The sequence below is a fragment of the Lynx rufus genome, unplaced genomic scaffold (genome assembly GCF_022079265.1).
Source record: "Lynx rufus isolate CCGP_SWC_20201006 ecotype Redwood Valley unplaced genomic scaffold, mLynRuf1.p SCAF_9, whole genome shotgun sequence".
NCBI classification, from domain to species: Eukaryota; Metazoa; Chordata; class Mammalia; order Carnivora; family Felidae; genus Lynx; species Lynx rufus.
The window spans coordinates 59,901,085-59,928,698 of NW_025814897.1; the positions used below are offsets into that span (position 1 = coordinate 59,901,085).

At 43.7% G+C, this 27,614-nt stretch overlaps 1 protein-coding gene across 1 annotated transcript in view; it reads right to left on the minus strand.

Moving 5' to 3' along the window:
- Positions 1-1,219: 1,219 nt before the first annotated feature.
- RNF121 (ring finger protein 121) overlaps positions 1,220-27,614 on the minus strand; it is an 80,474-nt gene continuing 54,079 nt past the window's right edge. Inside the window, exons 4-9 of the mRNA XM_047070933.1 lie at positions 20,911-21,065; positions 18,089-18,196; positions 14,570-14,690; positions 5,076-5,209; positions 4,345-4,446; positions 1,220-2,595 (exon numbers count right to left, since the gene is read on the minus strand). Of these exons, the coding sequence (XP_046926889.1) occupies positions 2,475-2,595; positions 4,345-4,446; positions 5,076-5,209; positions 14,570-14,690; positions 18,089-18,196; positions 20,911-21,065 (741 nt within the window). The 3' untranslated portion in view covers positions 1,220-2,474. The remainder of the gene's footprint in view (positions 2,596-4,344; positions 4,447-5,075; positions 5,210-14,569; positions 14,691-18,088; positions 18,197-20,910; positions 21,066-27,614) is intronic.

Consider the following 27,614-nt stretch of genomic DNA (forward strand, 5'->3'; position numbering starts at 1 on the left):
CCACCCACCACCCCACAAACTATATGGCCAGAACTATAGGTCTAGGTTTACTAGGAAGTCTAAATTTCCCCCTACCTGGCTCCCAAGAAGCCCCAAAGAGCCCTCTTTTTCAGAATCCCCCCCTTCAAAGCTCAACACTCAGTCCAGCTGTGTCCAGACCCACATGAGCCATGACACAGGAACTATGCTGACAGCACTCTCCAACCTTGTGTGCAGGAACCTCTCAGAGTCAAGCTGAGGACTTGGAACATAAACTGGAACTTTGGCCCTAAAAAGGAGAGGGCGCCTCCCAGGGAAGTAGGGGAGCAAGCAGCCCAGTGCTGGCTTCAGCAACAACAGAGCTATATGAATGCACCAGTCTGGTGGCTGATGGGACAAATGGAGCTGGGGCAGGGCCAGGACTAGGGTGAGGTTAAGTGAGGCACCCGGGATGCAAAACTGGAGTAAGCATTCACTATCAAGGTCTCGCCAGTGTCTGCAGAGGCAGACAGACCAGGACTGGTGATTAAGCATGAAGGACAAGACCCAAGTGTCTGAGGTTTGTGGTCTCTGTGTTCTCTGTGATGGGATGCCCAGAACAGAACCAGGGAAGCCAGGAGATGGAACTAGGTTTGGAGTTCATGAAACTCCTCCCTGGGAGTGCCCCTATCTCTAGCCATCAGGTCAGGAGGCAAGGCTGCCTGGGGCTTCTGAGACAGTCCTTTGGGGGTGGGGTGGGGATGGAGGAAGAGGAGACAGGACTCTACCTTAGAGTGGAACCAAGACAAGAGTTGGGCCACCGGGAGGTCATGGGACTCAGGCTTGCTGAAGTATGAAAAGAGAGCCTTGGACAACCTGGTCTTGGCTTCTCACATGAGCCTGAAGTATAGGGGGAACAAAAGTGAAAGAATGATCCCTGGACCCTTCAACTGGGCACACCAGCACGAGCAGTGGGGGACTATGGGAAAACACAGCTGGGTGAGAGAAGCCAAAGTTGAGAGTGGCTCATGAGAAGAGGTGCTGGCAACAGGGCACTGACCTCAGGAGGTGAGGAAGAGAGTCACCCAGTGATGCCCCAGGGCCCTTCTGCCACAGGACAGGAGCCTGGCATCACACTATTCCCAGGGATAAGGGGTGGGGCCAACTACCCCTAGGATCCAGCTCTCAAATGGGAATAGCAAAAGGCAGCAAAGACAAGGTACTCCCAGGGACCCCAGGGAAGAATAAAGCAAGATGGATGTTCAGCTTTCCAACCCAGCTCACGGAGCTTTATTCAGAATGGAGTGACAAGATCCTGCTTGGCTCTTGCTGTGCTTGAAGATGCAAGCCCAGCTGGGCCATATTCCCTAGGAACCCAGTGCTGAGGGCCCACGTTTACCCTCCCACTTCCTTCAGAACTCCTAGGGCCAGAGCTGGGGCCTACCTGGAACCTGTTTTTAGATCCCTTGCCTGGGCCTTGCCTGCTTCTCTTCCCACCCACCACCACTCCTGTTGCCAGGCCCGGGTAGGCCCCATGAACGTGGAAGCTGACAGAGGGACATTCCCTGGGCTGGGAATCCCCTGGCTGCTTCAAGGGAACACTGTCTGACGACAGGGAGGAGTCTTAACTGTCATAGTCCTTCTGCTACACACAAACAGACGCACATACTCTCTCTCAGGCTTTCAGGGAAGGAAGTGAGTGATGTGGCAGGGTAGCCTTTGGCACGTGTCACCACTTCCGGGCTAAAGGTTCTGTTCACATAAGGGGCCTTCAATCACTGCCACCCATAGCAGTCCCCATGGCCCAACTACATATGGATAGACTCTGTTCTTGGCTGAGTACAGCCCAGCTTGGGGGCAGGTTACCCAAGCTGCTGCTGTTTCTGGTTGCCCCCAAACACATCCTCAATGGATTACGAGGTTCCAGGGCTTCTCTCACTAGAAAAGTCACAAGGTTCCACTTGCCTCAACCAGTCTATGGGACCTGGACAAGGGAAGACAGAGTCAGACACAATACCGATCCCAGGCCCAGACAGGGAGGAGGGAAGATACCTCACCCCTCAGTGCACATCTGTGGCACCAGGCAGAGCCCATTGGCTCTCCCACACTGAGCGAACCAGACTGGAGCCCCACAGAAGGAAGGAAAGATGGGGGTGGGATTGGCTGAGGCTCTCAGCCAGAGATGAGAAGGCTCCTTTAAACCAAAAATGTTGTGTCTCTGCTCCCACCCTGCTCAAGCAAGGAGGGTAAGGCCTGGAGGAGTTGGGGCAATTCCTATGCTCCACAATAAAAAAGGTTTTTAAATATATTCATCAAAATAGTATTCTTTTAAAAAGCCCCCACTGCTGACAGCCCCACTGGCTGGCTCTCCATCGTCTCCCTCCCCAGCCCGGACACAGCCGGAGGGGTCCTGAGTGGCCCAAGTGCCCCTCTGAGTCTTTCCCACCCAGGAGGTCTTGGAGGGCAGGGAGGAGAGTGCCCTGAGGTCCATAGTGGGTGGATGCTCTTCTTCCTGACTATTCCAGGCCCAGGATGTAGTTGATGCCTTGCACCAGGCCAATGATGACAGGCTGCCAGGCTACCAAGTATCGAAGCCAATCCAGCAGTTGCCCGTACATGACGTGAGGCCTCTCCCAGCTGTCAGTGTGTTAAAGAGGCTATGTGTAAGAGCTGCTAAGGTTGGACTAGGGGATGGGTGAGACGGTCTGCCCACACTTTCAGCTGCTCCACAGAAATGAGCCTACAAGGAGAGGAAGCCCCAGCCAGCCTCTCCATGTCAGAAGGAAGGGCTAAACCCAGAGAATGGGGGAAGGAGAGAACAGGGAACCAATGCAGAAGACAGGACAGACATGGGAGAAGGGTAGAAAGGTGAAACTAAACTAAGACCAACATGCAGAAGAGGGCCTCCCATGTAACACCTTCTCGAAGATGGACCCATTGGTGTTAAGTAAGGATACACAGTCTGAGACTGCTGTAAGTGCATCTGTGCCAATGGCTGCAGGGAGGTGGACAATGCGATAAAGTAACCCCAAAGGTTCTTGTAATGTCCACAATGAAGGCTTTCTAGGTCAAGGAAGGGGCTGAGTCTAGGGACCGAGTTGGAAGAGAGCAGGGAACAAGTTAGTCATGGGATAACCCTGGGCAGAGGCTCTAAGGAATCCCCACCCACCACTAAACACCAGGCCCTACTGAGGCCAAGAGGCCCCAGAGATCAGTTCCGTTCCTTTAACTTTATAACTAAATGCTGGGCCAGACATCTAGAGAGGAAGTCTGGGAATCCAGCTCTGGGGAAAGCAGAAAAGGAACATCACGACACTGTGAGGGAACCCCTCCAATAGCATTAGAAAGAGCAGCCTGGCCCAATCCCTGGGAACTAAGGGAAGCCCCAAGTCTCAGCTCTACCATGGAGTTACTTAACTGTTCCTGAACTAGACCGTGGAATAACCAAACAAGAAACCTTATGGGGACAGGCCAGAGCCTCCTGTTCAGGGGCTGTGGGAATGTGCTAGGTGGGAATGCAGTGGCCCCTGTCCAGCCCAGCCAGTGACCAGGGGATAGGGAGCCCTGGTATGGAAGGAAAGGGAGAGAGGGAGAGAGGGGGGAAAAAGGGGAGAGAGGGAGGAGAGAGAGGGAAGAGCGAGAGGGAGGAGAGAGAGGGAGGAGAGAGGGGAAGGACAGAGCAAGTGAGCGAGCAGCCAGGGTAGGGAGAAGGGAGAAACCTGGGCCCCTGGATCCCAGGGGAAGTGAAGTGGGGGGAGGGGCAGGGGCAGAGTAGTGACTGGGAAATTTCCAACAGACAGGCAGAGAGGAGGAAGAGGAAGGTGAGGGCAAAGTGGGGAAGGCCAAGAGGGTACAGGACATAGCTCAGAGGAGCAGTGGTCCCGGGCTGAAAGTGGATGGGAACAAGGAGTCCCTCAGCCATCCTTGCATCTTGCAGGCCCCGCAGAGGCACAGAGCCTGTCTCTAGCCTCACATGTCACAGGTAAGGCATTACTCATTAGCTATATAACCTTGAGCAGGTTATTCAACCTCCAAACCATTTCATTTGTAAAATGAGGAAGGTCACCAAGTTGCCAGAGAATCAAATGAGATAATGTGAGCAGAGCACTGTGTTGAAGTGCCAACCACACAGTGAGCAAACAGTAAGTTGGGCTGCTACTGCCATCAATTTACTGTTGGGAGATCTAGAACTATGATGAGAATCTGAGCTGCTGGTCCTGTCCCATGTTCCACCCCCTACTTTCCTAGATCACAAGCCAAATGGAATGGTGGGTATGTACCAGGTTGGGGGCAGGAGGAAAGGCCACAGAAGGACACAAATGCAGAGGGCTGGCCAGGACTTTCTTCCCACTGCCCATTCCCAGCAAGAACCCAAACAAAGGATACGGATTGCTGAACATCCTCTTGAGATCCACCTTCTCTTTGCAGTAAGGACATGTCTGCTTCTTTCCCACAATGCACCAGCCGCGGATGCAGAACTCGTGGAATCTGAGTACCACTGGTCAAGGGAAATGGTAGGCAGCCGGGATGGCACTGGAGCCCCATGCCCATGCACTAGCCCTGGAGAAAGGTTCAAATCCTGGCTTCACCTCTTATTAGCTGTATAACCATGGACACATCCTTTCTCTCTGACCCTGTTTCCTCTCATGTGAAGAGAGGAAAATGATCTCTATCTTACAGCGTTGTAGTGGGGCAAAATGGAGAGAATACATGGCACAGAATGGGCGCTGAGTAAGCACATGATAAATACTGGAAGTGTCATTCAGGGAGACTAGATTCTGATACTGAGCGATCCAGCTAGAGGATGCTCCTCTCTGTGACTGAGCCAACCTCAAGGCAGCTAGTGCAGCCTCAGGCTCCTTTCTGATCCAGCCAGGCTATAAACACTGTTTACACAGGTGGCCCCCAGCTGTGGAAAAGAGTGAGGGAGGCTGCGATTTCCACTCCTGGGCGTCAGTTTCTCTAGCAAAGAACACCACCCAAATGTCTGCCCTTTTGTGACTCTCTCGCACTTCAAGGTTTGGACAATATGCCAGGGTCATGACCACCCCCTCCTCTCCCTGACTAGAATGCCATGTGGCAGGAGAGATGTGGCCCAGGGGCTCCAGACAGGATACACATGATTGCAAGACAGCCTATATGTGTTCTCGATGATGCCCTCTTCACTGACATCCACAAAGATCTGCTGCCCACACACGGCACACACACTGTCCGAGAGGTGTTTGGTAGGCATGCCCGACTCGCTGTAGAACTGGGAGAGAAGAACAAGAGGAAAAGACAGGAAAGGTGTGAGAATCAGCCCAAGTAGGAAGGTACCACAGAGGACTTAGGTCTTCTGAAGAGGAGGCAAAGTGCCAGGGGGAGGTCCCACAGCTAGAGAACATCTTTTATATGCCAAACTCACCTCATCTTTGCGAGGTCGATGGGGAGAAAGGGACACCAGAGATGGGTTGGGAAGTCAGACCCAGTAGGACCTGAACACTGGTCTAGTCAGCATCAGGGACAAGGAAATCAGAGGTAGGAGGACTCAGGGCTGGCGATCCAGAGCTGTGTCAGGTAAGCCGCTCTGTGGCCAGACTATACTTCCACTAGAGATGGACAACATCTCTTCTCTAAGACTAAAAACAGTCAAATATCTTTGGTGCAATGTTGGTATGGTGATGAGGGCATTCCCAGACACTTGTGGCAGCAGCAAAAGAGGCTTACTCCTTTTGGACAGCATTCGGACAGCATCTCAAACTGCCAGGCCCTTTAGCCCACTGATGTCACTTCAAGTAAGGTAAAGAAGTAAAAATATCAAAAAAGCCTCACGTATACAGATATTCATTTAAGCATTATTTATAATTAAAGAAGCAAAGAGTTTTGCAATTCTGTAAAAAGTTAAATAGAATTACCATATGACACAGCAAGTCCATTCTTACATGTACCCACCCCCCAAAAATGAAAACAAAAACTAAACACACATTTGTAAGCCAATACTCAAGGCAGCATTATTCACAATATCCAAAAGGTGGAAACCACTCAAGTGTCCATCAAAAGATGAATGGATAAAACCAAATGTGGTATATGCGTACAGTGGAATATGATTCAGTCATAAAAATAATGAAGTTCTGATCCATGCTACAACAGGCATGAACACTGAAAACATCCTAAGTGAAATGTCAGACACCAAAGGTCAAATATTATGATTCCATTTATATGATAAAATATCTAGAATAGGCAAATTCACAGAGACACAATGTAGGTTAGAGGTAGCCAAGGGCTGGGGGAAGGGAATGGGGCGTTATTGCTTAATGGGCACTGAATTTCTGTTTGGGGTGATGAAAAGTTTTGGAAATAGTGGTGATAGTTGCACAACACTGTGAATGTAATTAATGCACTGAACTGTACACTTAAAAATAGCTAAAATAGTGAAGTTTTAAGTTACATATACTTTACCACCGTAAAAAATACCATAAAATAATAAAAACAAGCAAAGAAATGGAAATAACCATGCATGATTCAGAATAGGAGAATGCCTAAATAAGTTTGGTACACACTCAAGGGACTGAACAGGCAGCGAGTCAACAGGAAGCCTGAGGTGTAACAGTAAGTGTCAAAAATTGATGGCACAGTATGATTGGTACCATATGTAAAGACAAGCCCAAATCTATACAAAGAGAAAAGATCAGAAGGAAATATGTCACAATGCTCACACCAGTGATGGTTTGGTAGTAGCATCATAGGTGGTACTTTTCTTTTTTTTTTTTAATTTTTTTAAATGTTTATTTTTGAGAAAGAGAAAAAGGGTGAGTGGGGGAGGGGCAGAGAGCGAGAGGGAGATACAGAATCCAAAGCAGGCTCCAGGCTCTGAGCTGTCAGCACAGAGCCGGACGTGGGACTCAAATTCACGAACTGTGAGATCATGACCTGAGCCAAAGTTGGATGCTTAACCAATTGAGCCACTCAAGCGCCCCTCCATAGGTGGTATTTTTCTTTTGTCTACTTTTCTGTACTCAAATTTTCCTTAATGAACATACATTACTTTTAGATTAAAGATTATTTATTACCATGGTGAATTACAATAACCAATTCCATGCTCCAAAAACAAACTCCAAATTTTGTATACTTCCGTGTGGTTTATTCCTTCTTTCTTTTCTTTTTTTTTTTTAAGGTTTATTTTTGAGACAGAGAGGGAGCACAAGTGGGGGAGGGGCAGAGAGAAGAGGGAGCATCCACAGCAGGCTCCATGCTGACAAGCGGAGAGCCCAATGCGGGGCTCGAACTCAGGAACCCTGAGATCATGAAGTTGGATGCTCAACTGATTGAACCACCCAGGTGCCCCTATTCTTAAACAGCTAAATAGCATTTCCCCCTGACCCCAAAGAGAAAAGACTTGAAATTTATTTTTTGACATTTTCTAAGATGTATTGTTTTTTTCCTTTCCTTTGCCTTAAAAACTGTGGTAAAAACCACATAATATAGAATATACATCTTAACTACTTCTAAATGTAAGTTGATCAGTGTTCAGTCTATTCACACTGTGCAACTAATCTCCAGAAATTTTAAACATTTTGCTAGACTCTATAATGGACTGTGAAAAAGACTTTGGAGTTTGTTATTACAATTCATCTGGACCTGTAAGATAGTTTACTATACCTAGCCATTTGTATGTCCTTAAACTTGAGTTTGCTCTCTCTTTTCTTCTGTTTGCAAACAAATGTCTCCTGAAAAAGCAAAGCCCTGAGGCTGGGTGAGAGAGGAGACGGCACCCAGGTGCTGGGACAGGGAGTATGAGAGGGTGACACCAGGTGCCTGCCAGAACTTCTGTTCGAAATGGAAGCTTCCCTCGCTCCAAGCTGTCCTCCTGAAGAACAGCCTCTGTCAGACATCAGAACTGCTATCCAAACCCAAGACTCCTCCAGGATAGAAGGCAGAGATAACACACTGCCCCCAAGAGTCCATGAATACAGAGCTTCCTGCCTTCACTCCCACCTCCCTCCCTTGTAAAACTCTCTGAAGTAGCTCAAGGTGAGTGCTACTTATCACAGAATACTAGAGCAGCCCTAACACTGGGGAAAACAAAGCGCAGAAGAGGAAATAAACAAGAGGGTACTAGAACCCAGACCCTTTGACTCCTACCCAAGTTCCCATCCAAGTAACATCTGCAGAATGATCACCTACTTAACTTGCCGAAGGCCAGTTATCCAAATAATTACAATTTGTTTATCCAGAGTACAAAAGGCAGTGGAAAAGGATAAGCTAGAGTCAGAACGCAGGGTCAAACCTGTGGGAGTCTATGAACTGTGCAACTCTCAAAAGCTGGAATCTCATAATGTTAGTGTTGGGGGGCACCTCTGAGAAACACTTCCCCAAAGCTTGACAGGCTGATGGCTCTGAAATGTGTTCTGGCTTAGAATTTCTAGGCACATCAACTAAACAGAGAGGGGAGACCAAGAGGTCTGGGTTCAGCTTGGCACTGAGTCCTTGTACAATCACGTGGCATAGGAATATGGCCACTCACTCTGGCCCACAACATTGGCAATAAGAGAACTAAGAATGCTATAACTCAGGAGATGGTTTAGAGCTCTGAGGAAGAGCTTAACCTCAAATCACCCCAGAGTTCTGCCCCCAGAGAACCGGGGCCAAGGGTGCAAGATCAGGGTGCCTGGGTGGCTCAGTCGGTTAAGCATCCGACTTACTCTTGGTTTTAGCTAAGGTCGTGATCTCACAGTTTTGTGGGTTCGAGCCCACATTAGACTCTGTGCTGGCAGCACGGAGCCTGGTAGGGATTCTCTTTCCCTCTCTGTCTACTCCTTCTCTGCTTGCGCTGTCTCTGTCTCAATCTCAAAAAAGAAAAAAAATAAAGGATGAAGGATCAAAAAGAGAACTTGGATGAGGTAAAGACAGAAAGAAGGAAGGTCACAAAAGTATCTGTCTTAGGCCCCTCATTTCTGGAGTTCTTCCCACAAGGCTAATGTGGAAACAGGCAGGCAGAGTCAAATACTACAGTGTTTCAACAAAGCCCTCAGGTAAGCTGTCAAACCAGGAAGGCCCAACACCCCCATGGCTCACAGAGACTACACAGGAGACTGTATCAGGAGGCACTGAAGTGGGGTTGGGTAAAATACAGAAAGGCAGATTTCAGTTTAACCTTAAGAGCCTGATCCCTTGCTAGAATAGACTCAGGGGGACCAATGGTTTATTAGGATTAGACAGACCTAAGTACAGTCTTCTGTCACTTACCACCTTGATGAACTTGAGCAAGCCTTCCAAACCCTTCCCTCTTCCATCAAAATATATTGGGTACCTACTGAAGTACCAGCCACTGGACCATTATATCCTGGGGATATAATGCTAGAAGAGCATAAACCTGACCTCTAACCTCATGGAACCTACAGCTACAAGAGAATGACATTAAAAAAATAAATACTGGGGCGACTGGTTGGTTCAGTCAGTTAAGTGTCAGACTTGATTTCAGCTCAAGTCATGGCCTTGCGATTTATGGGTTCAAGCCTTGCATCGGGCTTCACACTGACAGGGCAGAGCCTGCTTTAGATTCTTTCTCTCCCTCTTTCTCTGCCTCACCCTGCTTGCTATCTCTCTCAAAATAAACAAACTTAAAAAAATTTTTAAATACTTATAGAAAATAAGAACTACTAAGTAGGCTAAAATAAGAATTAAAAAGGCAGTACAGGGGTAAGAAAGAGGTTCCTAACTAGGCCTAGGTCACGTGAGGAGGTTTCCTTGAGAGAGTGACAAGAAGTTTCTTGAGGCTGAGAGGTAATGGGTGGTGGGCATTAGGAGAGGAAGAAAGGCAGAAGAGGGAAGAGGCCTTGAGGTGGAAAGGAGCCCGGTGCACTTGAGAAACTAAAATGAACCCAATGTGGCTAGAGTTGTGAGAAAGAGGAAAACTGTGACACCTTCTCAGCCACGTGAAGAATTCTGGACTTGAAATGGAAAGTCATCTAAGGCATTTGATCAGATGCGAATTTTTAAGATTACTCTGTCTCCTGCGTGGAAAATGGAGTGGAGAGGAGGCCAACATGAATTCAGAGGCCAGCTAAGGGACAATTCTTTAAAAGCAAGAGATGCTGGAGACCTGCGCTAAGGGGACGTCTGGGCTAATTTGATGGCAGTAAAAACTGAGAGTGGACAGACTGGTGATGACAAATAGATAGCAGAAGACTAAAGATATGGTACTGAAAAAAGTGCTGGGTTAGAGGTCCAGAAAGTTAGAGAAAAAGAAAAGGGGAATGCCTAGGTGAAGTGCATTGAAGATGCCTTAGGTATGAGCTCAGGAATAGTGACATTCCAGGGAGGACAAGCTACAGAAGACAGCGAAGGAAAAGCAGGATAGAGATGCATCACAAAAGCCAAGGAGAAAAGACCCTTTTAAGAAGTATAGAGTGGCTGAGTCAATTCTGTAGTTGGCTGAGCAACTGATGGCTGCTGAGGTCAGAATTAGTGACACAGTCACTGGTGACCTGAATAAAAAGGTCATTTCAGAGGAAGGGTTTAAGCTGAGGCCAGATTAGAATGAACTAAGGAGTATGTGGAAAGCAATCAAAAGGAGACAGGAACTTTCTCTAAGTTTAGCTGTGAAGGACAGGAAATGGGTCAGTTGTTAGAGGAGAAAGTAGGTCAAAGAAAGGATGTTTTTTGAAAAAGAATGCTTCAAAAGTTAATGGGAAGAGCCTAGCAGAGAAGGAGAAGTTGAAGTCATGAGTGAGAAAGGAAGTTGATAGTACAATGGGTCCCTGAGAAGGGAAGAGGGTATGGAATCCACAGTGTAGGCATGGCTGGCTTGTGATGGGAGAAAGGACATTTTCTCCACTGTAACTAGAGGGAAGGAGGAAAGATGGGTGCAAATCTGTGAGTAGAAAACCCAACACAGGCGCTTGTGCACAGCAGGGGCTCAGGAAACAAAGAGGAGTTGCATGCCACACCAGTGAAGAATGTATACACCATGAAAGCCCTGTGAGCTCACCCAGTCTGACCGCTTCTCGACAGGTGAGGAGATTGATGCCCAAGGAGGAGGGCCTCGTCTGAAGTCAGAGAGAGCTGGTGGCAAAGCTGAGCTGGTGCCTGGTCAGTTGAAACTTGGTGAAACACTGAATAAAATATCCATTTCTCAGGGTTATAGAAGAGATTCCATGTGACAGAATGGTCTGAGAGGACTTCAGACAATAGATGGCATCCAAGAGACAACTGGCATATGCTCATGATTTAGGATTGGTCTGTTCTGTGTCTTGATCTGTGTGTTGGGTAATGAAGATACAAAGACAAATTCTACAGGGTCTCTCTGCTCCAGGTGATCACATATACAAAACAGGTAGCTTTCTAGCAAGCACTAGTGTATGCTAGGTACACTGGACAAATGACAGCTACCATCATCATCCTCTACTACGTGCCATGGGCCAAGCTACTCTGCAAAATGCTGTGCATTAACCTGTTTGTTCCTTACAATTCTTTATGTCTGGTAATATTATTACATCTGAGAAAACAAGATCGGAGAGGTAAAGTAACCTGCTCAAGAATACATAGCTAATTAAAAGTGGATTAGAATTTGAAATGAGGTCTGACTCTAACCCCCTAGCTCTTTCTACTACTTCAGACAGATGAATGGACAGCCAGTCCTGTCCTAATGTTGTCTGGGGCACAGAAACTTGTTGAGAAGAAAGCATGAGGCAGGACTCATGGCCTAATGGAGCAGAAATAATGTGCCACTACCCTGCCTGCCCAACAGTTCTCTCTTTTGAGCCCCAGAAAAACAGGCTTGCCTATTTCACAATCCTCTGTCTCCCTACCCCCACCCAACATGACTTTTGGGTATGAATGGAAACTATATGACTGATTATCACAAGCTCATGACCTCACAGTGACCAGCTGGGGAAAAAAACACCATCCAAGGTTCCCTTGACACAAGAGTTACTTTAGTTCATACTACAATTACTCCATGTGAGGCAAAACAGCTATTCTGCACTAAACAAGAGTAGTGCAGAATAGTAAAAAGGAATTGAGAATGCATGTTAATACAATTGTAAACCTTATGGTTTCATTTCTAGCATGCCTTAAGTTAATTAATCACAGATCTTTGTAGGTCAAACCACTCTCAAGGGGGACCAAAAGACGAGTCAGCATAGTTCCGGACCTGGTAGATGGAACAGCTTCAAAATCAACTATGACTCTCTGGGATTAGAGCTGTGATCACAGAATATACAAAAGACTATGAAAACAACTGGGACTGAGATGTGGCATAGGCACACAATGGAATTTTATTATCTCAGCGGCTACACACACACGTTTATTTATTTATTTAGTCTTTTAAAAATTGAGGTACACAATGGAATACTATTCAGCCTGAAAAGGGGAGAAAATTCTGACACACATGCAACAACATGGGTGAGCCTTGAAGACATTATGCTAAGTGAAATAAGCCATCACAAAGGACAAATATTGCATGGGTCTATTTACATGAGGTACACCTAGAGTGGTCAAATTTATAGAAGCAGAAAGTAAAATGGTTGTTGCCAGGGCTTGTGGGGAAGATGGACTGTGGAGTTATTATTTAAGGGGTTCAGAGCTTCAATTTTGCAAAATGAAGAGTTCTATGGATGGATATGGTAATGGCTGCAAAACAATGTAAATGTAGTTAATGCCACCGCAGACTTAACACTGGCTAAGATGGTAAATTTTATGTGTACTTTACCACAATTTAAAAAAATGACTCGGTCTGCTACTTGGAAGTGAGCAGTGGTGGTGCTAGTAAAGGTTGCAGTTGGTCATACCTGGCACACTATAAATGGTTGACAAATAACTGTTTCTTGAATAAATGAAAGAATGAGTTGGCTAACAAATGCATGGAAGGCTGGAATTTCCTAGCTTTCTTAAACTGCCTTCCCCAAACCATTCATCAGGTTCTGGCTTCAAGGCCAGGGATATTCTTGAAATTCAGGTTGCTGTGGCTCAGGGGCCCACGTGTTCCTAAGCAGACCACAGCCCATTTGACTAAAGACTGGGGCAGATATAGGAAAATCCTGGAATTCTCAGGGGAAAAGAACTGTAAAGGTAGGGCAGTCTATCCCTTTATCCCAAGTTGGAGTTAGAGTCCCTTCTCCCATATCCCTGCCTAGTCTCATCTGTTGGCATCCTGAGCCCTAGCAATTAACCTGCCACTAAGTCTCTGCAACATTTGCTGTGGGGAAACTATGAATGAATGAACTCCTGGTGACTCACCCAGTACTGTCACAAGCCATGTTAGTCTTCCTATGACCCGCTCCCTGCCCCCAGAGATGGGGGCCTGGGGAAACAGCAAACTGTTATTATTGTTGAGGCCAGCAAGGTCACATTCTGTTGGACAAGAGCTAGGCAGAGTAGCTCCCCTGAAAGGGATAGGCATTCTCAGTGTCAATTACCTAGGGAAGATGTGGATCATCATAGAAGAAACCAGGATGCAGATGGCTGGCCTGAGGTATAGGCATATTTTTTGTCAGACATGGGCTCTGGGTCTAGACACTTGGAGGATAGTTGTCTAGATGTGGATTCTAGGTGGTGGGTGCTAAGATGGCACCTGATACACAGAGATAGGCTGAGAGTTGGATGGGGCAGGGTCTGAAAGTCTGGGAAAGGAGATACCCTGCTTCATCAGACTAACCTCATTCAAACTCATATCTATTTTCCTGCTATCAACCCCAACCTTTTAATAAAGTTCAATGTCACTGTTTGATCCTTATGTTCTTGTGCTATTAAGAGGTATTGAAAGACATGTGGGTTTAAGAGGGGTCAAGAGCTGGGGCTTGAGGCACTCCCCACCCTAGTGAGAAATTCTCCCACTAGGTCTCTTGGTGAATCTGCCACTCACATCACTTCCCACTTCATCTAGTTAACTCCTATGCATCAGCTCAATAGTCCCTTCTTCAGGGAGGCCATCTCGGAGTCCCGAGACTAGGTCAAATGTCACTATTGCATTTGTTCACACCATTATGAACCTTTCCTTCATAGTATTTATTGAGGTTATAATTTTATATTTATTTGTGTATTTATTACTTTAATACCCATCTCTGTCACTAGGGCGTAAACTCCTTTTGGACAAGGACCACGTACACCTTTGTAATTCCAGCATAAGTCCAGTGCCCTGGCACATAGGAACCATTAAATAAATATCTATTAAATGAATGTTAACTTCCTGAATGGTAAAGTGGTTCTTTCCTACAATGGCTCTAAAGTTAAAAATTCCAAGGTACAACTGAGATCTGGCTTTCCAAATTTTAAGGAAGGAATCTCCATACCATACTACTTATATCTTGAAAGATTTTTTTTTTTTTTATGGTTTATCTCTTCCATCAAACAAGTGATGCTATCCTGAACTGTCTGGAGATGTCAGGAGGCAGTTAAAAGCCCGTGTGGGGACACCTGGGTGGCTCAGTCGGTTAAGATCTGACTCTTGATTTCAGCTCAGGTCATGATCTCATGGTTTGTGAGATGGAGCCCCATATCAGGGTCTGCAAGAACAGTGCAGGGCCTGCTTGGGATTCTCGCTCCCTCTCTCTCTGCCCCTCCCCAACTTGTGTGTGTGTGTGTGTACATGCTCTCTCTAAAAAAAGAAAAAACAAAGCCCATGTGAACTTACCCCTATGGTAGACGCCATATAGTCTGCACACATTTCTGCAAAGTCTCGCTCAAGAACTCCATAGTAGAGGCCATAGAAGAGGAGAGAAATGCCAAAGTCCATAGCATCTTCTGGTTTGATCCTGTAAGGGAAGCAGCATGGCCTGTAAGGCCTACCCTAAGATGCAACTGCTTTGGATTACTACTGTGGGACACATAAGGCAGCAACTAAAGTGGTAGGCTTTAAGGGCTAAAGCAAGCATTGGCATACTAAGAACAAATCCAGCCTGCTACCTGTTTTTATATGGCTTGTTGGCACCATCTGAACAGGCTAGCACTGTGAGCTACAAAGACCAAGCCAAGGTATTCCCTAGTGCCCCTCTTCCCCACTCTGTTCCCAGTGCCTGTCTCCTCCAACTGGCAACCATGCCTTACAGCTGCCTAGGGCCCACTCTGGTTGGCACCTACATGTTGGGGACTCCACTGCTGGCAATCACTGGACACCAACCAGTGGAATTTCAGTCAGGAAGTTGGCAACTCACCAAATTGCCTCACCTCCAGCCAGCTGCCTAAGTTGAAATGACTGAGCAAGGGCACACCAGGACCTGGGTTGTCACTGGAACAGAGAGTGAAAATGATCCCAGTGGTCACACACCCCCTTGTAAGGCCCCTCCTTCTGAGAATGTCTCATCTGATGGCAAGTTGGCACAAAGCATGCCCACCATCTGAGACAGCCCATCCCTCAAACAAGGTAGGGCAAGGGAAGAGTTTCCCCTCTTGTTATACTACATATTATCCTAGACTTTGCCTTTTGTCCATAAAGTCTAAAATATGATTTGGCCCTTTACAGAAAAAGCTTGCCATCCACAGCTTTAGAAATAAAGATAAAGTCGGTCAGTTAGTAAATACATACATACCAGTTACCATAAAATTTTAGGTTGTATCTATACATATTCTGTATCATGTCATCAAAGTTAAATTTTGGTCCAAGTCTACTTCCTAAGAAGGACAAAGATCTTATCTGTATATTAAGAGGCTAATTCCAAGGACTAATAATTTGCAACCTTCAGTCTTTAAATGTTTATTATAGAAAACAACATTTTTAAAAATATTTGTACCAGGAACTGTATGTGTTCACTTAAAGTCATAAATTATATTTATCTTAAAAAGTTGAGTTTACTCATGAATCATGTAATATTTAACCTAGTAACTAGACATCATGATCTTATACCAATTAACTCGATTAGTAGCATAAAAATGGTCAAGCCTCTCAATTCTGTTTTCTTCCTGGTATAGTTTATGCGAATAAAAAAGAACTGTAATTAAAAGAACAGCCGGGGCGCCTGGGTGGCTCAGTAGGTTAAGCGTCCGACGTAGGCTCAGGTCATGATCTCACAGTCCATGGGTTGGAGCCCCGCATCCGGCTCTGTGCTGTCAGTTCAGAGCCTAGAGCTTCCTTCAGATTCTGTGTCTCCCTCTCTTTCTGCCCCTCCCCCACTCACTCTCTGTCTCTCAAAAAAATGAATAAACGTTAAAAAAAATTTTTTTTAAAGAACAGCCATCTTGGGGAGCCTGGGTGGCTCAGTCGGTTAAGCATCCGACTTTGGCCTCAGGTCATGATCTCGTGGTTTGTGAGTTCGAGCCCCACATCAGGCTCTGTGCTCACAGCTCAGACCCTGGAGCCTGCTTCAGGCAGAGCCCTCTCTCTCTGCCCTTCTACCCGCTCACACGTGCTCTCTAAAATAAACAAACATTTAAAAAAATTTTTGTAAGAATAGCCATCTTTAGTACAATGCAGAATCTTGATTTTTGTTTTTTTAACCACACAGGTTAGGAAGATATCTGGAAATATCTTGGTTTTCTTTGATAGGACATGTTACTATGTCACTATTCCAATGAGTTCCTATAAATCCTTGTGGAGCCTGTTATTGCTTGCAGCCTGTACTACCCATGGAAGAAAGAATTCCACAGTATCCTCTCACTATATAAAGTAGGGCTTACTCCTTTCAGTTTCAAAAAGGCTCCTGGAGCACCGGGATGGCTCAGTCGGTTAGGCGTCTGACACTGGATTTTGGCTCTGGTTGTGATCTCACAGTGCGTGGGTTTGAGCCCTGCTTGGGATCCTCTCTCTTTCTCCTTCTCTCTGCTCTCTGCCCCTCTCCAGCTCTCTAAGTAGATAAATAAACTTAAAAAAAAAAAAAAAAAAAAAAGGCTCCTGCCTACAGTGTGCCAAATTTGGGAAAGAGTCCAGTGGTGCTGACTTTAAATCTGAATCCTAAATATGTAACTTCAAGTGCACTGTCCTAGGCTTAGGATTCCGCATGATCCACAGCCCACAGTCCCATCACCTCAGCCATGAGACCACATTTCAACTCTCTTCTGCCTTTACTTACTGTACCCTACAGTCTCAGAGTCCAGGATTTCTTGGCTTCTGCCTCAACTGGGAGTGAGGGGGCTTGTACGCTGACACGAATCTTTTTGAAATCTTATGACAATATGGAGTAACAGCCAGAATTTGACTCCTGGTAATATATCCTTAGGAAGCAACAAAACAATGTTATCTGAAACTGAAAAACACCCTAAGTGCCCAACAATGGAGCGGGAGTTAAATGCCCACAGGTTAACTTTCTAAAAAAGTGTGTCCTTAAAATCTGTGGAATGTCAGCTACGTTACAAGGCAGCAATTTTATTAGTATACTGCATCTAAATTGGGAGATTCTTAAAACTGGCGAGGGAAAGCTTTTGAGGTAGGGTGTTTCCCACAGCCATCTGGGTGGTCTCATTCCCTCACATCCCAGCCCTGGAACTACTGTAAGGACTGTTATGGACACTGCTCTGCTGTTTCCCGCCCTGTATACTTCTGGGTGAACCTACTGCCAGGTTCCAACTGTGTCACATGTTTGTCTAGGGGTTGACAAAAAACGTTTTGTGTAAAGGACTAGATAGTATTTAAGGTTTGTGACCTAAATAGTATTTGCCACAAATATTAAACTCTGCTGCTATAGTTTTATTGCAAAAACAGCCATAGACAATGCATAAACAAATGAGTATCGCTGTGTTACAATAAAAACTTTCTTTACCTTAGAAAAAAACAGGAGGTAGACCAATTTGGCCCACAGGACAGTTTGCCAACTCCTAGTCTCCCTGAACATAAGACCACTCAGGTAGAGTGGACGCTGCAATAGATAGTACAAACATGGACAAGGAAAATGGCTCTGTTACAGTGATGAATGGAGTAATGGTAACTGGCTATAATCATTATTATGCTTACTTTTTTTAATACTTTTTCATTACAATATAGATTCTTGGAAAATATCACCAATGATTTGGGACTCTAACTCTGTATATCCAGACACTCCTTTCTCTTGGCCAGTGCAAATCAGGGAGGGCTCACCCTCCCCTATTCCCCAAAGCCCAAGTGTCCTATCCTTGGTGCTATGTCCCCCTTGTTAATATCTAGGACTTGCTCCAGGAAGAAAGGTACACCATACTGGCCCCTCCTCCCCAAACACAAGCAAAAACAAAAGCAAAGGATACTTACTTGAATAATAAATTGAGACCAAAGAGGGTAAACATGACAGCCATGTAGCCAACAATGCCTGTGGCATAGCTGATTTTATAGATCAACAGGAACCACTTATAAACCAACCTGGAGAAAGGAAAGAATATTAGCACAGCTGACACAGAAACTCTGGCCTAGGGGCCTCTGGATTACCAGAACCTCTTATTCACACATCAATGGAGAGAGCAGGTTCTTTGGTTAGGACTTACTGAGCAACTTTAGTTACTGTAATGGAGCTGGTCACTCCCTTAATGGTAGAAACACCTCCACATACCAGGGAGCTAGTGCTATTTTCCTGGTCCCAGACCAAGCAAAGAAAAGAAAGCCTTAAAAGGAGGTTTTGGCCTCAAACAAAGAGCACAGCTGACCTCAGACAGCTATGTCATCTCAAATTCAGATTAGTTGGATAAGGAAGTGAAAACTACTAACTACAGCTATGCTCAGAAGGGAATAGGTAGGGAAGGCGAGTTGTTCTCGTCAGAAAAGAGAATTCAAGGGAAGATGAATAAGTAGAATCAGCTATAGGCTTTTCCAGTTGGGCATGGTTAACCTGAATACTGCTTTGCTCCTTTCCAGAGGCCAATAATGAAATGGTGTCTAATGGATTTGCTTCTGAAATGATTTTCTGGAGAAGAAGGGATAAGGAAGGAGGCACTCAAAGAATACCTTTGAATTGGATGTGTGTGGTGGTGGGTGGGGGGGGTGGGGTGGAGTGGGGCTGTACAATGCTAGTGAAGGAGGAGGAGCAGTGCTCTCTAGAACCCTACAAAAAGGAGTGTGAAATCTGGTTGGCTGACCCCAGCCAGGTTCAGAGAGGAAAGATGGTTCCCTGAACGTAGCAGGGCCTTTTTAAATGCTATGGAGGCAGGTCCCTGATATCAGGAGCAACTACTCTATCTGTGGTGGGAGCAAAGGAACAATTTGCTTGAATAAACAACTCAAGCTTGCCTGGCTACTGAGGCCAAGTTACTGCCAACTGTGCTCCGCCTCAGGGAAGAAACTCAAGGTCCCTGCCTATGCCTCCCTGCTACAGCTAAGCAAGTGGTGATCAGTTCTCAGGAAAGGGAAAGGCCCCAAACATTTTACACAAAGCAAAACCCACACAGAGCTCCGTTACCCAGGGTTTGCACTGATCAGATGGGAGTGAGATAGTGGAAAGGATGTGGAATTTTAGGTGGAATCTGGATTAAGTAAGTATTATTAGCTGGGTAATTCCAGGTAAGTCAAATCACCACTCTAAGACAAGTTTATTTTTTGTATTACAGGGGAAAACCATGATGCCTTCCTCAATGGATTGTACAGAACCCATTTCCTGGTGTATATAATACACGCTCAATAACTGCTACATGAATAAACGTGAATGTTTATGAAAGTGCTCTGAAATTATAAAGCACTATCAGATGTTAATTATCGTGATAAAAAACTTCCCATGTTATAGACACATTTTCAGTCATTTTATCTACAAGTTGATACTGTTTGTTACTTAGTGATTCTTAAAGTGCTTTTTCACACTTTGTCTTCATATCACCCTATATGAGGTAGCAATTATCATCACATTTGTAAGGATAAAAAATTCAAGGCTCAGAAAGGTGAAGCCAAACAAGTCATATAATTAACAATTGGCAGGGCTGGGGTTTCCCATCCACATCCATCTGGCTCCAGAGCCTCTATCTTTTCTAACAGTCCTTAATGTAAACTACCATAGCCAGAGAGGAGCTTCTCAATCACCAACTTCACCTTGAAGGTCAATTTTACCATATAAAATTATACTCAGAAGGCCAAAGGAAGACCTATAGTAAAGCAGAACATAAAATGCATGGGGAAAAGAGCAACTTGCAATTTGGAAGACTTTGGTTCAGGTAGTTACAACTTTGAGGCTGGCTATTTCCTCTGCTAGGCTCTCCTGGATCTGTACACACATCTCTCACAGCACTTACCAACTGCACTGAAACAGCTGCTTTCTTGTCCATCTCCTCCATTAAACCGAGCATTCCTTGAGGGCAGGGACCATGTCTTATCCAGTTCTGTTTCCCCAGCGCTCAGCACAGGGCCTGACACATAGCAGGTGCTTGTTGAATGAATGAATGAATGAGAAAATCTCTCTCTCTGTCAAGTACAGATATTAAATGACCTCACAAGCTGGTTGGGAGGATCAAACTAGAAACGCATTTGGATAAAATGCAAAGAATAATACAGGCAGGGGCTGCTTTGTGACCCAAGAAGGAAGTATTATTCGTTGAAAAATTGCACATTTGCTGAGATTCATTCATTCAACAAAAATTTACAGAGTAGGCTCCTATGTGCCAGGCCCTGTGGTAGGGCCTGGATATACAGTGACAACCAAAATACATGTGGTTCCTGATCTCACAATTATAGTTTAGTGGGGGAGATAGACACTCAATATTTTGTGATAAGTTCTATGTTGGAAAACTACAGGGCCTATAAAAGAATACAATAGAAAATCTAATTTAGAGATTAGAGAAGGGTTCACACACACACACAAAAACATTTAAAATGAGACAATGATCACCAGAATTTGCTTACTTATTTTGGTTGCTTTTAATATAAATAAACCTTGATATAAACTCTAAGGTAAGCTACAGGGAAATATTTTATGATTTTTAATCTGTGAAGGGGGGATAGTTCTCCCAATCAGCTTGTTTTGGTGGAACCCCATGCCAAGTAATCTTGGCAAATAAAAGTTACAATTTTTTCAATCTAAACCCATTCCAACCCCAATGCATTCCAACCCATTAGCTTCAGGAAACCTAGCTCCTCTTCCCCACTACCTAATCTCTCACCTTGGGGTTGTCTGTACTAGAGGTTTTCGGGTGGCTCGGAAGGTGACAAAAGCTGTGACAGCAGAGAACAAGATCCAGATCACTAGGAACCTCCACCAGTGCAGCTTCACTGTGAAATAGAGGGGAACAACCCACATCTGAAAGAGGGTCACCATCTGAAACACAAACACAAGCACTTCAGCTCTAGCCAGCTCCCTCTGTAGCTCTATCCACGAGTCCATTTCAGCCTGATCCTCTCCTAGATTTCCAAATTTGGACAGAGGCACCTCTTAGTGATCCAATTTAGAAACCTAGGACCATGCCTGACACCTCCCTTTCATCCCTCACCTAACTGTTGTATATATTCTTTCCTTTCCAGGTGAGCCCTTGCCAGCTCTTGCCAGCCCTTGCCAGCCCTTGCCTGCCTCACTGCAATGACCTCTTTATTCAATCTCCCTGCATTCAGTGTCTCCCTCTCCAATCTACCGTTTCCAGGAGTCTGGAATGGTAATTCTAACATACAGTCTTTCTTTTCTTTTCTTCTCTTTCCTTTTCTTTCTCTCTCTTCTTCCTTCCTCCCTCCCTCCCTTTCTTTCTTTTTCTCTCCCTCCCACTCTCTCTTTCTTTCTTTTTTAAGTACGCTTCACACCCAGTGCATGGCCCAACGTGGGGCCTGAACTCACGACTCTGAGATCAAGACCTGAGCTGAGATCAAGAGTCAGACGCTTAAGTGACTGAGCCACCCAAGTGTCTCTCTAATATATAGTCTTGAACATGTCATTCCCTTGCTTACAACCCTCTAATGGTCCCCTACATACAGGGTAACACCCAACATCCTTAGGCAGTCAAATCCCCACTACCCTACTATTCTGGATTGAACAAAGGCATAATCAGGAATAAGTCTAGGCATCAGTGTAAAAGAAATGAAAAAATATTGCCTTGCTTTGTAACTCTTAGGCTTAAAGCTATAAGGGTGTAAAGCTACTCATCTCACATCATGAACAAAAGAGAGAAAGGAAAAAGGAAAGAAAAGGAAGAAGGAAGAAACAGAGAGAGGGAGCAATTTAGGGACAGGGTTAGGCCCTTTAAACCAGATGGCCCAGAAGAACCCCAAAAGACCTAGATTCTAATTCTGTCTGCCTCCAACTCACTGGGTCACCCAGGAAAGTTCTTCCTCCTTGAGGGAAAGGCTTGACTTGATTTTTCAAACCCCTTCAAGTTCTAACATGCTAAGGTTCTTCTGTTAAGCAGCCTTGTATCTCAGATTTCCTGGGAGAGCGAAGGCAGCGTTCAGTAAGTACATCAAGAATTTAGTTTGCATTTAATGGAAAGAGAAATGCAGAAATAAACATGACCCTTAGTCCCTGTTCTCAAGGAGCTAATAGTCTAGCAGCAAGAGAAAAATATAAATCAAACCTTTGATTAATGATTCTATTAATCTTTAGATGCTTTTTAGAAGTTCAAATAGAGGGGTGCCTGGGTGGCTCAGTCGGTTGATCGTCCAATTTCAGCTCAGGTCATGATCTTATAGTTCGTGAATTCGAGCCCTGCATTGGGCTCTGTACTGACAGCTGGAAGCCTGGAGCCTGCTTCAAATTCTGTCTCTCCCTATTTCTCTGTCCCTCCCCCACTTGTGCTCTCTCTTTGTCTCTCTCAAAAATAAACATTAAAAAAATTTTTTTAAAGTTCAAATAGAAACCATTAAAGAATGACTAAACATGGGCACCTGGGTGACTCAGTCAGTTAAGCATGAGATGGGCTCAGGTCATGATCTCGTCATTCCCAAGTTCAAGCCCTGCTTCAGGCTCTGTGCTGAAAGCTCAGAGCCTGGAGCCTGCTTTGGATTCTGTTATCTCCCTTCTCTCTGCCCCTCCCCCACTTGCACACTCTGTCTCTGTCTCTCTCAAAAATAAACATTAAAAAATTAAAAAAAAAAAAAAAAAAAAAAAAGAACGAGGGGTGCCCAGGTGGTTCAGTTGGTTAAGTGTCCGACTTTGGCTCAGGTCATGATCTCATGGTTTGTGAGTTTGAGCCCCGCGATGGGCTCTGTGCTGACAGCTCAGAGCCTGGACCCTGCTTCAGATTCTGTGTCTCTTCTCTCTCTGCCCCTCCCCTGCTCATGGTTTGTCTGTCTCTCTCTCTCTCTTAAGAATAAATAAACATTAAAAAAAAACTTAAAAAAATAAAAAATAAATAAAAAAGAATGAAAAACAAGGTAGAATAATACACTGAAATGACCAGAGATTTTAGCATTAAAGAGATCTAGATATGAATCTCAATACAGCTATTTACTGTATTACCTTAGGCAAGTCACTTAACCCTGATAAGTCTCAGTTTTCTGAACTGTAAAATGGGATTAACAGCATCTACTCTCAAAAGATTGTATAGGTTAAGTGAATTAATTCATGGAAAGTTCTTGGAACAAGGCCCAACAAAGTAAGCATTTAATATAGGTAATGTAATAAATACAATGTAAGTATTCAATATATAATAGCTCTTATATAAAAAAAACAAGTAGAGTGCATAATTCATAGTAAGCATTCAGTAAATGAGAGCTCTTATTATGGCTTCACATTATCAAAACTGCATAAAGTCAACTGTCATAAGGGAGCAAAGACTGCAGTTGGCAACGAAAATAATCAACATATTGAAAGTGGTAGGATTATAATGAGAGAGAGACAAAAGAAACAAACAAACAATAGAAAAGATCAATGAAACAAGAGCTGGTTGTTTGAATAAATCTTTAGCCAGAAACATCAAGAAAAAAAAAAAGGACCCAAATAAAATCAGAAACAAAAAAAAAAATAACAACCGACACCACAGAAATACAAAGAACTTAAGAGATCACTACAAAAAAATTATATACCAAAAAAACTGGACAACCTAGAAAAACTGGATAAACTCCTAGAAACATACAATAATCCCATATTGAACCTAGCACAAACAGAAAATCTGAGACCAATTACTAGTAATGAAATTGAATCAGTAATCAAAAACCTACCATAAAACAAAAACCAAGGACCAGATGGCTTCACAGGTAAATTCTACCATTTAAAGACAAGTTAATACCTATCTTCCTCAAACTATTTGAAAGATAAGAAAAGGAAAGAAAGCTTCTCTATGAGGCCAGCATTACCTTGATACCAAAACCATACAAAGATGCTACAAAAACCAACCAACCAACCAACCAACCAACCAACCAACCAACCAAACAAAAAAACCTCCACCAAACAAACAAAAAAAACCCACCTATAGGCCAATATCCTGAATGCACACAGATGTAAAAACTCAACAAAATATTAGCAACCACATTCAACGACCAAAGGACAGTGCACCATGATCTGGTGGGACTTATTCTGGGGATACAAGGATGATTAAATATTCACAAATCATATTCAACATTAACAAAATAAAGGATAAAAATCATAGGATCATCTCAATAGATGCAGAAAAAGCATGTGACAAAATTCAATATCTATTCATGATAAAAACTCAACAAAGTAGGGATACAGAAAACATACCTCAACATAGTAAAGGCCATATATGACAAACCCACAGCCAACATCATACTCAATGGTGAAAAAACAAAAGCTTTTTCTCTAAGATCAGGAACACGACAAGAATATCCACTCTTGCTACTTTTATTCAACATAGTACTTGAAGTCCTAGCCATAGCTATCAGACAAGAAAAAGAAATAGAAGGCATCTAGATTGGTAAGGAAGAAGTTAAACCAACACTATTTGTAGATGACATGATAGTATACATAAAAAACTGTTAGAAGTAATATATGAATTCAGTAAAGTTTCAGGATAAAAATTAAATATACAGAAATCTGCTGCCTTTCTATATACTAGTAATGAAGAAGAAAGAGAAAATAAGAAAAAATTCCATTTACAATTGCACCAAAAGAATAAAATACCTAGGAATAAATTTAATTAAGGAGGTGAAATACCTGTACTATGAAAACTATAAGACACTGATGAAACAAACTGAAGACAACACAAATGGAAAAATATTCCATGCTCATAGATTAGAAGAATATTGTTAAAATGTCCATACCAACCAAAGCAATCTACAGATTCAACATAATCTGTACCAAAACACCAATAGCATTTTTCACAAAACTAGAATGCAAAGACACCAAACAGCCAAAATAAAATTTGTATGGAATTGCAAAGACACCAAATAGCCAAAGCAATCTTGAGAAAGAAAAACAAAGCTGGAGGCTTCACAATCCCAGGTTTCAAGATATACTATAAAGCTACATTAATCAAAACAGTATGGTAGTGGCACAAAAACAAACATACAAATTGTTCCAATTTCAGTATATGTGCTCCTGAAGCAAGCACAGCAGACACATAAATCAACAGAACAAAAGAAAGAGTACAGAAATAAACCCATGCTTGTATAGTCAATTAATCTATGACAAAGAAGGCAAGAATATTCAATGGGGTAAAGACAGTCTTTTCAATATTTGGTGCTGGGTATCCAAAGGATACAGGTGTGCTGTTTTGAAGGGGCACATGCACCCCAATGTTTATAGCAGCACTACTGACAATAGCCAAAGTATGGAAAGAGCCCAAATGCCAATCGACAGATGAATGGATAAAGAAAATGTGGTATATACATACAATGGAGTACTACTCAGCAATCAAAAAGAATGAAATCTTGCCTTTTGCAACAACATGGATGGAACTAGAGTGTATTATGCTAAGTGAAATTAGAGAAAGACAAATATCGTGTAACTTCACTCATGTGTGGAATTTAAGATAGAAAACAGATGAACATAAGGGAAGCAAAAATAATATAAAAACAGGGAGGGGGACAAAACATAAGAGACTCTTATAGAGAACAAACAGGTTGTGGGGTGGGGGATGGGCTAAATGGGCAAGGGTCATTAAGGAGGGCACTTGTTGGGATGAGCACTCGGTGTTAACACATAGGGGATGAATCACTGGATTCTACTCCTGAAATCATTATTGCACTATATGCTAACTAACTTGGATGTAAATTAAAAAAAAAAAAAAAAAAGCTGGGGGGAGGTGCCTGGGTGGCTCAGTTGGTTAAGCATCAGACTTCGGCTCAGGTCATGATCTCACAGTTTGTGAGTTCAAGCCCCGTGTCAGACTCTGTGCTGACAGCTCAGAGCCTAGAGCTTGCCTCAGATTCTGTGCCTCCCTCTCTCTCTGCCCTCCCCTGCTCACACTCTGTCTCTGTCTCTCTCAGAAATAAACATTAAAAAAATTTTTTTAAATAAAGAAATATGAAAAAAATTGGTGCTGGGAAAACTGGACAGCTTACATGCAAAAGAATGAATGAAATTGGACCATTTTCTTATACCATACACAAAAATAAACTCAAAATGGATTAAAGACCTACATGTGAGAATTGAAACCATAAACCTCCTAAAAGAAAACACAGACAGTAACTTCTCTGACATCAACCTCAGAAATGTGTTTCTACATATGTCTCGTCAGCCAAGAGAAACAAAAGCAAAATTAAACTATTTAGACTACATCAAAATAGAAAACTTCTGTACAGCAAATAAAACCATCAATAAAATGAAAAGGCAACCTACTGAAAGGGAGAGGGAATTTGCAAATGATATATCTGATAAGGGGCTAATATTCAAAATATACAAAGCACTTATACAACTCAACAGCAAAAAAACAATCTGATTAGAAATGGACAGAAGGGGCACCTGGGTGGCTCAGTCAGTTAAGCATCAGACTCTTGGTTTTGGCTCAGGTCATGATCTCACAGTTTGTGAGTTTGAGCCCTGCTTCATGCTCTGCGCTGACAGCACAGCACAGAGCCTGCTTGGGACTAACTCTCTCACTCTCTCTCTCTGTCTCTCACTCTCTCTGCCACTCCCCCTCTCTCAAAATAAATAAATAAACATTTAAATAAATTAAAGAAAGAGAGAAAGAAAGAAGAGGAGGCGCCTGGGTAGCTCAGTCGGTTAAGCATCTGACTTTGGCTCAGGTCATGATCTCATGGTTCGTGAGTTTGAGTCACGCATCGGGTGAGCCTGAGCCCTGCTTCGGGTAAGCCCCACCCCTCTCTCTCTCTCCCTCTCTGCCCCTCACTCACTTGCTCCCCCCCCCCAAAAAAAATAGAAAAGAAAAGGAAAAAGAACCCTCTTACACTGTTGGTGGAATATAAATTGGTGCAGCCACTGTTAAAAACAGGATGGAGGTTCCTCAAAAAATTCAAAATAGAAATACCAGTAATTCCACTCCTAGATATTTACCCAAAAAAACCCAAAACACTAATCTGAAAAGATATCTGCACCCCTATGTTTAGTGCAGGAGTACTTACAGTAGCCAAGATATGGAAGTAACCCAAGTGTTCACTGGTAGAAGAATGGATAAAGAAGATGTGGTGTATACATATCTTTATATCTATATCTATATCTATATCTATATCTATATCTATATCTATATCTATATCTATATCTATATAGATATGTGTGTGTATATATATACATATATACATTTACATACATATACACAATGGAATATTATTCAGCCATAAAAAGGGAGATCTTGGGGCACCTGGGTGGCTCAGGTGGTTAAGCTTCTGACTCTTGATTTCGGCTCAGATCATAATCTCAGAGTCTTGCAACTGAGCCCTGAGTCGGCCTGTGAGCTGGGCATGGAGCCTGCTTAAGATTCTATCTCCCTCTACTGCTCGTGCTGTCTCTCTCAAAAAAAACAAAAAC